The 13,433-nt window shown below is 35.2% G+C and overlaps 1 protein-coding gene across 20 annotated transcripts in view; it reads left to right on the top strand.

The window, feature by feature from the left end:
• Nucleotides 1–13,433, top strand: part of NBEA (neurobeachin) — a 460,574-nt gene that overhangs the window by 240,135 nt on the left and 207,006 nt on the right. Inside the window, exon 39 of one of the 20 annotated variants that reach the window (XM_085555279.1) lies at nucleotides 4,003–4,102. The exons of the other annotated variants lie outside the window; for them this stretch is intronic. Coding sequence (XP_085411405.1) covers nucleotides 4,003–4,087 — 85 coding nt within the window. The 3' untranslated portion in view covers nucleotides 4,088–4,102. Of the gene's footprint in view, nucleotides 1–4,002; nucleotides 4,103–13,433 lie in introns of those variants that run through there. 20 annotated transcript variants of the gene reach the window in all.

The following is a 13,433-nucleotide window of genomic DNA, read 5'->3' as shown; positions in this document are numbered from 1 at the left end:
GTTCAAGGTTTTGTTCAAAATCTAAATAACAAATACCTTTGTATCGATATTTTCACCCTATCAGTTCTGATATACACAGGAGAATTATTATTATGAGAAAAATGAAATTTACAAATGAGACTTGGTTGTCTTGATTTCAGTGTTTTGATGAAGGAGGCCCCACCTACATTAAAGGAGTTTTACCAAATAGCAAGTATACAACGGCTTTTTCTGTTCAAATCCATCTCTGGTTAAACGAGACATCCATAACAAATTAATCATTCATGGTGGAGGGCAGAGCTGTCATACTCATTCTGTGGTGAAAACCAAATTCATCTGGGCAGACAGTCTGGAAATACAAAGTTTCTTGCCAGACAGCTAGTTCTGCCTCTCCAGGCAGTGTGTCTTTCTGCAGAGATCTGCTGGGGAAGGGGGAGAGAGCTCAAAGAGAACTCCCCCTTTCTGAGCCTGTAGGGGTTGGCAGTTAGTATGGTGATTCTAGGAAGACCCTGCTTCTAAACCAAATGTTTCCAGTTTACCGTAAGACGGATGAGAACACAGGAATTCAGTAAAAAGGAGTTTCCCTTGCAGCCAGCCCTTCTCTGACTCCATCACCATACTGGTTGCTGCCCTAGGAAGTTAAGAGCGCAAAGATCCTATGCAGTCCAACACTGCAAATCAGCTTAATCTGTTTTAGCTATTCATTCCTTTCTGGCTCATTTTAACTGCTAGACATAAATTACAAAGGAAGCTTTAGAAAAGTAGAAAAGATATAAGACCAGATCCAGTCTACTAGATCCAGCAATGTATTTGACATGCCTGTTGTTTGAGGGTCTGTTAAAGTTCTGCATTTTTCCACATATTCTATACGAAAAAATGAAGTTGTTTCTGGAACTGGTGAAATATATTTTTATATTTAAAACAGATATTTCCAGACTGATATTTTGGAATCTGCATTTTAGCTCTTTTAGTAGCTATTTTGGTTGCATGTTCTAAATATTGGGTTCTAAGACAATTTCATCATGATAAAACACTAAAAGATGCTTTTCTGTCTTTTGTTGTTTTTACTTAACTGCCCTACCATGATAAATTTCACATCTGCAGCTCTCACATCTTAGGCCTGGTATTAATCACCCTTCTCAGGAAGGATTTAAACAAATATGTGAGAGGCTATTTTCTAATGTGATTGCTATTTTTTAGGATTTTACTATTTGGATCCTCATCTTTCTTGCACCTGCTGTATTACATCCAATACCAGTTGCTTACCAACCATGGTGGAAGGCAGAAAATTTGTGTTGACTAGGTCATATCAGTAGCACAACAGAAAAATATTCGTCCTAGGAACAGTAATTTGGATGTAGATGTATTTGCAGCAAAGCAATACTTGCCAAGACAGAAGCACTGCATAGCCAGAGAAGGGCCCAGTGAGTGTGTGTGCAATTAATTAGATTGAGACTTGTCCAGTTCTGTATCTGTACAAGGTTACTCTGTTCATTTTAGCTGTTGTGATTTTCACTATGGGCTTTCTCCCACAGCTGGAAGAAAGCTCTTGGGAATGCCAAGATACTTATGGGAGACTTGTTCACCCATAGGGGAAGACTTGATTTGTCTCTAGGAAGAGCAGTATATATGTTTGATATTCAAGAAGGAGGACATTTTCTCACATCATTACTTCTGCAATAAGAGAACAATTTTCTTACTTCTTTACTCTCTTCTTTTTTCTATTTCTACTTAAAGTGTCTTCTGTTTCTGCCCGTAATTTGTTTTTCCCCTTTTGCTTTATGGCAAACAGAAAGAGGAAGGTTTTGCTCGTGATCTTTTTCTCTTGGCTTAACAAACAACAAATCTTTAGAATTCAGCAATCAGAATAAAAATCCAAATGATGTAGTGTAAACTGTCTATTTTATTGTAGCAGCAACAAGACAATTTTTAAGTGTACATATGCTAAAAGGAAGACCAACCTCAACACTCTGAGCGATCTTCTGCTCCTCGTTAATTCTAACCACAGAGCTAGTGCATGCTACACATACAGCAGTTCATCTTCAAGTAGGAAGTCATAAGAACAGGTTCAGACCAGTGGTTCATCAGCCTGGTAAACTACCTTAAACTGTAAGTGAACACTTAAGAAAGAATAGGTCAAGTAGACATGATAGGTGCATCTAATACTCCTGCAGTTTCCTTGCTTTTTTCAGCTCAGGATTTCCTGATGAATCTAAATTTCAGTCTGTCAGTTTTTAAGTTTCCTTCTATCAATAGGACTTCAAAGTCCAGCTGCCTCTCCTCATCTTTTCCTCCTAGTTCCTGCAAAGGAAGCAGCCTCTGTAGTGGGTCTCAGCAAACTCAAAAGCAGGTGCTGGTGTTGGACAATGTTTCTAGCATCTGTGCACCTTCTTTCTCTGTCTCGAGTTTAGGCAGAGGCAGAAACTCAGTAGAAATGGTGAGGGAAGGATTTCTCATTTGGCGGATAACACTTCCCTGACATGATTCTCATGTTTTCTCCAATGCCAGTCTAGTGCAGTATAGCAATGCATATCCATCTTCTCCATAGAAAGGATGGAAAGCAATGAATAAAAAGGAACAAAGGCTTAGAAGATTCTGGAAAAGTAAGTTTTATGTTTCTAAGAAGTCTTGAAAAAAGAAAGGAAAAGAGAAGAAAAGGGGAGGAAAGTAAAAGAGGAGAGAAAGGAAGGAAAAGGAAAGGGAAGGGGAAGGAAAAAGTGAAGGGAAAAGGGAAGGGAAGGGAAAAGGGAAGGGAAGGGAAGGGAAGGGAAGGGAAGGGAAGGGAAGGGAAGGGAAGGGAAGGGAAGGGAAGGGAAGGGAAGGGAAGGGAAGGGAAGGGAAGGGAAGGGAAGGGAAGGGAAGGGAAGGGAAGGGAAGGGAAGGGAAGGGAAGGGAAGGGAAAAGGGGAAAAAAAAGGGGGAAAAAAAGGGGGGAAAAAAAGGGGGGAAAAGGGGGAAAAGGAAAAGAAAGATTATTTGACTCATTCTTCATTTGGTGACCTACACTGGGTGATAAACATCCTAATTTTAAGTTGCAGTAAGCTGCTGTAGTGCCATTACATACTGGGATTCTTTTCCATGTTTCTCTTCAGGTAAATTACACAATGTAAATGCTAAACTGTACTTTATTTTTTTCTTTTTCTAAGAGAAGAGTCTATAGTGTTTTGACAGATTTAAATACTTTTGTTGGAGTTAGAAATTTAAAGTTAAACTGGAAGAAAAAAACTGGTGGAGTGATTTCGATTCCTCTCCTCTCAAAACTTTAACGTCTTGTACTTTTTTATTTGAAATGTATTTATTTCCAACCATATGTTTGTCAAACACTTGGAGAGATTCAGGTTAGTAGCTGGAAAGGAACTCAAGATTAAATCAATGTCAGACTCTGAGGCAACCATAATGTGGAACATCTCTATCACATGTTTCTTATCCTTTTCACTTTGAGCAGGGGAAAGAAAGTGTAATTCTGCAGGCACCTTAGGAAACCTGTTATTTGTCTTTGTTAGCTTTACAGTTGAACTTACATATAGGATAATTAATTCTGTGTGCCACAAATTAAATGAATTATTATGAAAAAAACTTGAGGAGGTCAGAACATATCTAAAACCCCTTAATGAACAAAATTCCCTCCCATTCTAGCATAAAAATGTGTTCAAAACATACTCTTTTTATAAGTTTCTCATATCCTTAGTTATTTAAGAAAATTAAGTTCAAATATTTTTCATGTCCATACTCTTTCAGATACAGGTACAGATTTTTTCAGGTACAGATTTTTTGCTATATTATCTCTCTCAGCATTCAGTACTATTTTTTTTTCCCCCTTTAACATAGCCCAGACTTTCAATGTTTCTTACAGACTTGTTTGTAAACTTCAAAGAAAATAAGCTATTGTATGCCAAACAAAAAGTTCTTCTTTCTTGTTTTTCTTGACTTTTTTTGGCAAGCTTCTGTAAAGCCAGTCTAAGTTTTATGTTCTGGATACAAAGGCACTACTTAATTCCTCTATTTCCCCTTTTCCTCATTGCAGTTCACAGTCAGCTAAAAGATATAATATCCACTTCTGTCATCTGCTCCAGTTATCCAGATATCCAGTCATCAGCCTGTCTCTCTAAAAACGAAATTAGACTTTGGGATATTGTTTTTTGTTTGTTTGTTTGTTTTTAGAGTGGTTTGTTATTTTTTTTGCATTTTTACTCCTCTGTTATACAAGATTGTTCACATTCAAACTAGTTTAGAGCTGCTTGAAGCTCTATTATTTGGCCTTCTGATTTTATCTTACATAGCAGGTTTTGTTCCAGATTGTAGTTTCATGTTTGAGGAAATAAAAGAAACTCTCAGAAGTGTCTATTTGTTCTCATTATCCACAGCCTTCATGTATCCTTACCCTTATTGCTAACTGGAAATACACTCACTTTATGTGGCAATGTGACCTTATCTCATCTTTCTCAGTATAACTTTGAAATCAGCTTGGCATCTTACCTTGCAGTGTTACTACTGATACACAGGGGGCATAGGCAAGTGAGTAAGCAAAAAGTGTTCTCAGATGCTGCATGACAAGTCCTGTTTTCAAGTGGCACAGGAAGAGCATGGTTTGTGGAACATGGGAGCCAACAACAGAGCCTCCTCCCACCTTGCTTTGATATAGCATAGCCGGACCATTGCTTGGGTTTGGTGTGCATATTGTCAGAACTTATTGTGTGTTCGCAGGTCTGTAACTATGAGGGTTTTTGTTTGTTTGTTTGTTTTTGTTTTTTGTTTTTTGTTTTTTTTTTTGGTTCTAAAAAGTGAAGGGAGTAAGTTTCCACAGATTTATTCTGATTGATTGTGAAACCCTGCATCTGTCATAGCCTTCGCATAAGGAGATGGCTGTGCTTGATTATACTACATTCCTCACTGATACAATGTATACAATAACACACATTGTGCTTCTACAGAGGAATTAAATCATTCAAAGAAATATTGAAACTACTGCACAGTTTTGTTTTCATTACCTGTTTGGGGTTTTTTCTGTAGCTTGAATACGTTTGGTATGGGTGTGATTATAACATTTGCTTTTATCTGTGTGACTGTTTTTTGTTCTTTTCTTTTTAACATGAAAGTTCTATTTTTTCAGCAGCAATATCTGTTCTCATAGAGGTTTGAAGTATATGGAAATATATTTCTTCTACACTTAGAAACATGAAATTGTTGATGATGACAGATTGCAAGCCTCTCCCCATTTTCTTCCTCCCCAGTATATTGATATTTTTTGTCAATAATATAGGCTCATGTTTAGGTTGTAAAGCTCCATTGCTCAAGTGTGTTGTATTTTGAAGTCATCTGTCATGTATGTGTTGTAGAGATAGGAGACTATTTATGTTTATGGCATTTTAAGTAACTCAGTAAGACCCTTTAGAATATACAGAAAAGGCTTGTTTACTGTCATCACTGCTCACTTAATCCTGTGACCTTGACATGATAGTATGCCCATAAAGCTCCCTGTGGGTAGTTCAATAAAATAGATGAACATCAGAGTCTAATGATCGTTTCAGCTTCAGGAATATACTGCCCTATGCCATAAATCGTTCTTAAACGTTCAATAGCACTGAACCATTCTAAAACAAAATAATGTAGCAAGCTATCCAATTGTCTAGATTATTAGAAAATCCCCCCAAAATGCATAAGCCACATTTACTTTTGCTGTTCAGTTTGAGAACGTTAACCGTTGTTTACAAAACCATTCTATGTATGTAACAAAATTAAAACAGTTATTTCTTAAAATTTCTGTACCACCTCAGTTATTTTTGTTGTTGTTGCTGTTGGGCTTTATTGTTGTTTGTTTGTTTGTTTGTTGTGATGCACTTAAGTACACTTATTCTTGAGGTTACCTTTGCTTTTTATCTTTGTTCCTGATGGAAAATTATATTTATTGGGTAGGAATATTTGTGGGGTTTTTTTGTTGATTTTGTTGTTGTTGTTAGTTACTAACTTAGAATAGGAAAGATTAAAAGAAAAATTTCTACTAATGATTTACTAGAAGTTATGTTTGCACTAATGGTAGGAAGCAATAAAAATGTACATAAAGCTGAAGCTGAATGTGACGTCTCTTAAGCCCAGTTTAGAAATACTACTAAAGCCTTTGGGATGCTTTGCCATAAGAGGGCCTTAATTTTTATGCACAATGTATCTTGTGTTATGTGAAAACATGGAGGAAAGTAAATTGTGATATATTTGCCTCACGGTGGATGAGAGTGGTTTTTTGGTATTAATAAATATTTTTTTCATTTTTAATTGTTTAATGCTCAGACATTTAAGCTTCCAATTTTTATTATCTAAGAATGCCTTATTTTCTGTCTTGTACACTGAACTGTAGCCGACCATCTCATATTTCCATGGAATGAAAATAAGTGTTATTTTCAAAGTTGGTGACAGCTTAATAGTAGAGGAAATTTATTAGGTGAACTTCAGACTGTATTTTCAGTGGTAGAGCTTTGTACTGAACTGTTGAGTTAAAAATCTAGGCAAATGCATTGACTGAAATCTGTCAAAAAGGTACAGACTACTACTGAGCAGGGTTGAAGAAGAAAAAAATCTATTTTTTGTTTTAGCCCTTCAATGTGTGATCTTACTGAAGAATTGAGTTACTTGATTTAATTTAAAACTCTGCATTTGTTTACTTACTAGGATCCTGAGGATCCAGATTGACAGATTGTTTAATTGTTCCCCAAGTATACTATCTTCTTTCATTTCTAAAGGTTTTGGAAGTGTATTGAAGAAACATTTGTATAGTAGTACTAAGGGACATGGTTTAGTGGGGAAATATTGGCAGTGGGTGGATGGTTGGACTGGATGACCATGGAGGTCTTTTCCAACCTGAGGGATTCTATGATTCTATGGATTAAAAACTGCCAAAAATCTTATTCGAGGCTTGTGGGAAATGTCACCGGTATCTCTGATTATAGCCTGAATTAAAACTATACTGCCTTTTAATTCTTGACACAGGAGGCTTTTTAAAGGTTTGAAGCCTGATAAAGAAAAATTATAAAAATTAGAATTAAAAAAAAATAAATAAAATCTATGTGCAAATGTACAATTTAGTAGTATTAGGAGAATGTTAACGATTGTTCTTAAAAGCAGGGAGATCAACCTTTTACATACAAGTTATATATTTCCGTTACTCTAAATGGTCCATTAGCAAATCAGATATATTCTGCATCAGTTTTCAAATTTTTGTTTGTTTTGGATTAGTGATGCCATTTATGTTACTCTTGTTTTCTGATGAACCTATCCTCTTCCCTGGAAAGCAGCAGGCATGTTTCTTTCTCCAATGAAGGCCAGATACATCAATTTTTCTAGTGTGTGTTGCAGAAGCTAAAGTTGCAGGTCATATGTTGGGTTTCATCTGTGGCACTCCATATATATCTGAATAATTTGATATCCTGTAGCTGAACTATGAAAGGGCATTATTGACAGCTGTGCAGGGAGGTTCAAAAGGTCCTGCTTGACATCACTAAATTTTTATTAATACATGACAGGGTCCCATTCTTAGTGATGTCCTATTCTGAAAATGCTAGAAGAGCTTCTTTATTTCAGTGGCACAGTGACAAAGTGGCTCTTTGAATGCAATATTTATTTAGAGAATTCCACATCTTTGAGTGTAAACAAGGAGTTCTTGAGTAAAGTAATACCAAAAAAATACATTCTTTAGGAAGGATGCACGCTGTAGGAAGTCCACAGTGGTCACTCTTGTCCTAAGAAAATGCTTCAGATTCCTTTTGTCATTCATGTTTTTCAAAACATTTATAAGATGTTCTATCACAAGTAGTACTATATGAAGGGAACCTAAACACTGAGTAGTGAAAGTGTAGTTGTTTAGAACTGGTGTTCATCACAAGTTCTGTACTGAGTCTTTGCTATTCTCATTGCAAGTAATCTGAACTCTAATATGTATTACTGTGCATGTTTGAAGGCATGTTTATGTGAGGGCTCTTCACCTAGTCCTGAATTAATCTTGGTGATGTTTCTGATAGTTTCAGCAAATCACTGTTTTCCTGGCTGCTGTCTCTTTGAGTTGTCCCCTTGGCTCTAATAGTCAGAGGTTTATTGTTTTCTTCCCATACCAGTCAGTATTACCCGCTGTAAAGGCAAGACTCACCCCTTCCACAAATTTCTCCCTAAGTACAATTGTCAGTAATATTCAATGTGGAGACAAAATTGTGACTCCTATTATGGTATCTTGATGTTGAATACCTTTGAAACATTCCCGCTGACTTTGGTCAGTGGAAAGTTTTAAATGGCACTCTGTCCTGAGTGTGCTTCATCTTGGAATATGTAGAGAAGTGCACCTTAGCATGTATCCGAAACCTCCATCAGGTGCACTTTTCCTAGTAGATCTGATACCCTATGACTAAGGGATGGGGACAAACATTTTTTTCGAATCGTTTAGGCACAGATTACATTTTGGTGTAAAATTACATTAAAATTTTAGTATGCATACACAACTATTGACGATTATTTACACTCTTCTGCAAAATTTCGGGCTAACTGTGAGTAAGATGAGAATTATCACCTTCATATTTACTGAATCATTCATTCAGGCCAATCACTTTTTCAGAATTTCAGATATGCCTTACACTGATGTAGAGTAACTTCAAAATGAAAATAGATTTTTTTGCTCTCTAGTATCTGAAAATAAGGAATTTAGTATAAGTAATTTCCTGGAAATATAATGTACTGAGATCAGGAATTAATACTGAAAAATTCTGTGTAATTTTGTGTGCTCTATTTTATTTACTGCGAGCAATTGTTCTTGTTCATTTGTACCACGGTATGAGTTAAGCCACGGAGTATATTTTATGATATTCTTCAGAACTGTAGCTTAATTACCTTGGTTTAATTAGGTTAATTGTTTCTTCGAATTTTTGGTCTTACTACTTATGTTCTGGGGCATATTTCTTAAGCAAATGAGGAATATATTGTGTATGATTTTGGGAGTGGGTGAGAGTTGTGGTGTTTTGGTTTTTTTTTGTTTGGTTGGTTGGCTGATTTTTTGTGGGTCAAGAAAGCAATAAGAGTGAAAAAATGATCTGTTGTTTCTACGATCTAAATGTTCTGCAGCAGCAGCAGCAGCAGCTGAGCAACTCACTGTTATTCAATGCTACATTAACTTTTTCATTAATGCTGGTGCTGTAAAATATGAAGCCCTTAAGCACTGTGAAGTTGCTGTCTGATTTTTGTTCCTTTACATGGCTGCTGTATATTTGCATATTGCAACCATTATGTAGATAATCACCATCATTACTTCTTAGAAGGTCGTTCTCTTCTTGTGCTGCATATAGTTAAATGTAGAAATGCCTTAACAAAAGTAAGGATCTTTAAACATATTCGGTAACAATGCCATCTATGTCCCATGTATTTGCAACTGTGATTATGTGATGGCAGCTCAAATGTCAACATAGTATTTTTCTTCTAGTTTTTTCTTCCTTCCTTCCTTAAACAAAAATAATCCAAGAAAAGAAACCAGACACCATCAAAGATCAATGTTTTCCCAAACAAAATGAACCAAAACAAACCTTTGAAGGGTTAAAATATTTCTTCAGAAATTATTAGATGTTATATTGCACATAGATTAATTTTCATTCCGTAATAAATGGAATTATATTTTCAAAAGGCAGAATATTTTTTCTAGTGAAAAGTGTACAATGTTTGGAATAACTGTTGTGTAATAATAGTCACTTTTCTTCTAGGTTTTTGTTTGTTTGTTTTAATTTTTTGTTGAGAATATATGTTTAGGGCAGCAGTGGGTTCAATAAGTGCCATCAACAAAGCATCACAGTAATTCATTGCATGTCCAAACACAGATTACCAACTGTTTCATCCACCTTGCCCTCCAGAATTCATACTACATTTCATATGGAAAAACAGAATTCTTCCTTCTGATGTGAAAGCAGTCACTTTATGTCCCAGAGGAAGAAGTTATGATCTTAATGCTGCCAGCGAGGTGACATCTCAACACTGAATAAATCATTTTATTTATCTGTCCTTGTTTTTCCCATGAATTACAATACTTGCTAACAGTGACTTGAGATCTTTTGTTAGGTTAAAAAGCCCACAACTAGTGTTTAAATATTACCTGATTTCAAAACAAATGTTTTATATTTGCTTTGCTTTTTATTTAAATATGGGTTAGTAGAGTAGCCTTTCAGTGAGGATTTGCAATGCATCAGGCTCACTGAATGTGACTGAGTATGAATTTTTGTGGTGGCAAGTACAGAGTTCCTAATAGCTGTGTGATCAATAACGTTAAGGTTAAGAAATGTTTCTGGTTGTTTTCAACCAGTCTGAAATAGCACCTCACAAGAGTGATAAGTCCTTAATTGTATATTCAGCCAGAGGTTTTGTTGTCTCTTTTTTGTGCTTTATTTCTCCCACCTCAATCTTCTACTAAATTTTTGTTGTAATAATTTTTTTATTTTTTAATTCAGATATTTTGATGTGGGTGTTGTTTGGTTTCAAGGAACATTTATGGAGATGAGTTTCATATCCAATGTTGAGCCCTAAGTCTACCAAGAAATTCTACCCATTTTTCATATTACAATAAAATTTGGAATTGCTATGTTCTTTACACTTAGATGCTATGGGTTTTTTTTTTGTTTTTTTTTTTTCCGACAGGAATTTTACTTAGTGTATAATTATGTCATTTAGGAATTTTTCACAATTCAACTTAATAATCATTGACCTGGATGATACTGTGTTACTAGGGAGTATTATGAGTGTGCACTTGCTTATCTAAACCCTTTTGTGTGTTTCTTGAATCTCAGTCCTAGGCTTTGATCTATACACATAGGATTACCTCTTTTTTTTTTTTTTTTTTTTTTTTTTTTTCCTTTTTCCATTTATTTCCCATGTGCTGCTGAGAAAATTATTTTAGTTTTATCCATAGAATATTTCTTCCTAAATCTCATTTGGTGTCTTTTCTGTACCAGTACTCTGATTGGATCACATATCTGCACTCACCAGCAGGAATGCAGCAGAAATGTTTGTGGTCCTATTTATATATATCATAAAGGAACATTTTTAGAACAGGAAAGAATAGAAAAGAAAGTTGTTCGATCAATCCTGTAATGAATTCTTAAGCATTTTTCATTTAAATGAAGAACAAGGAACTGATAAAATGGCTGCCTTTAAACTTCAGCCAGCATTGCTGCTTCAGAATATTTGGAACAAGAAAAGCTATACAACTGAAAATTGTCTTCTAAAACTGGACACTTTTTTCTTTTTTAATTAAGTGTTTTTATCAGTTTGAATGGGCTGTCATAAAAGTCAGTCATTGCATACGAGCAAAGTAACTTAGTAAAATGGACTCCATTCTGAATGCTAAAAACAGCAGGGCTGAGATATCCCAAAGAAGGAGATTAGAAAAGCATAAGGTGGATAAAGCCCACCATCCCTATGAAGATTTTTGTTTCATAAAAAAGAAAAAAAATAAAAAAATAATAAAAAAAAAAGCTGTTTCAGCCATCCTTTGGTATGGGAAGATGAGGAAAACATAGAAAAAAATGTATATAGATAAGTTCTTCCTGAAGCATTAAATGATTCCAGACTTCAGAGACAACTGTAGCAATTCAGTATTAAATGTTCCTGAAGATTTTAACTTGAAATTCTAGTTTGTCCACCTACTCTGAATGAATAGCAGTTTGCATGACTGAAAATAAATAAATAAATAAATAAAGTTAATCCTTCCAGTTAATGCAGCTCAGAAAAGGAAATATATATATATATTAATCAAAAGATCATTTTAACAGTGATAAGCTGTTATATGGAAAAATAGATCTCACTTCAGTCAATAGAACACTATATTTTGTTGAGAATCATAGTTTACAAAATAAATTTCAATATTTTTTACTACAGCAGGTGATGAATGTTCTCCCACAGAGGTTATATCAGAAAATCAATATTTGTAAAATTGAAACAGTATAGGTTTGTATTGATCCATGTGGCTAAATCAAAATGAAAGGCTTTGTAACAGCTTTCTTAGACAGCCTGCTACCCAGTAATGGCAAACTATCAATTTTAGCTTTCCACTGATAAATCAGGTTGAAAATTGGATGTCATTTTTTTTTTTTTTTTTTTATCTGAGGTAATGATTTTTTTATGCCTTCTAACCTTTCCTGACGTGTTAGATTGGTTTATAAGACTAAGCTCTGCCTTTTTGAAAGCAGTCATCAAAACTGACATTTAGATATATTTTGAAACAAAACATAAACTCCTGAAACATTGTTTTATCTGCTGGGTGGCTTGCTTGTTACCATATGAGTGCATCTCTGTGTGAACAAGCATGAATATACCCTTACTGCTGAAAGTGACATGAAAGTAATATTTCTGGTCACTATATTTCTCTGTTTTCTGATCTCTGGAGCTCTCAAAGGTCAGCTTTTAGAAAGTAGTGCTTCAGACACTATTTTAGCTTGCAGTGGCGAGGAAGATTTATTTTTATTTAATTTACTGATTATTTTTTTTAATTCAGTTTTGCAATGAGACTTTATGAAATGATAATAAGCACATTGGTTTCAGCAGAAACATACATTATGTTCAGAAAACCTGAGAGGCCACTCACTGTTTTAATGATACATTTGATTTTACTGAGAAAGTAGGTAACAAAATCCTTTATAACAGTGAGGGGAACCCTTTAATCTGGGTCAAATGCAGTAGTTTTCGGTGACAGTCGACAGTGCCATACCTTCACGCAGCTTGAGGTGGTATTGATTGTGAAGCTCGCTGTTGTATAATTACTTTTGGCTGCAGAAAAATGTGGTGTGTATTGATCTAGATGGAAGCATTTGAGTAGCAGTTTCCCTTGGCTAACGGTGAGTGTCATCTTTCAGCCATGATAAATGGTAACGCTCCGGGTCAGCATAATTACTTTGTGGTGAAATGAACCTCCTGTACCCTTCTCCCTCTCGCACCGAGGAACTACCGTAATCATCTTTATCTGAAAGCTATGATTTACTGAACTAATCATCCCCTTAATAAAGTCCTTTCTCCCTTCCCCACAGAATGTGCCCAATTTAATTGTAGTTCTATACTGGTATTTTAAAAACTGAGCTGCTTTGCTCTGAATCCACAAGTACCATTTTTTCCTAACTTCCCTCAGTACATCCAGACCTGCAGAATGCCCTAAGCTCTTGTGACAATCTTTTAATTGTTTTGCTTAGGGTTTATATAGGAAAAGAAGAAAGATTAAGATGTTCATTGTTTTGACACTCTGCTAATTCTTTGGTCTTGGAATCAAACATTGTTAATGCACTAGTAAATAGTAGAGGGCTGCAGTGAAAACTGTCGCATGAATTTATTGTTAGCAGCCCTTTAATTTTGTAGAGTAATGTACATTTTTTTGAGAACAGATGAGCAAATGTTTTCACAATATGCTGCTAAAACAGCTTTATTTATAATAACTATGGCATCTCATTTAATTATTTA

This window comes from Coturnix japonica, chromosome 1, assembly GCF_054131305.1.
Source record: "Coturnix japonica strain WE chromosome 1, WE-NBRP24, whole genome shotgun sequence".
In the NCBI taxonomy this organism is placed as follows: Eukaryota; Metazoa; Chordata; class Aves; order Galliformes; family Phasianidae; genus Coturnix; species Coturnix japonica.
This window is presented reverse-complemented; position numbering and strand designations above follow the sequence as displayed.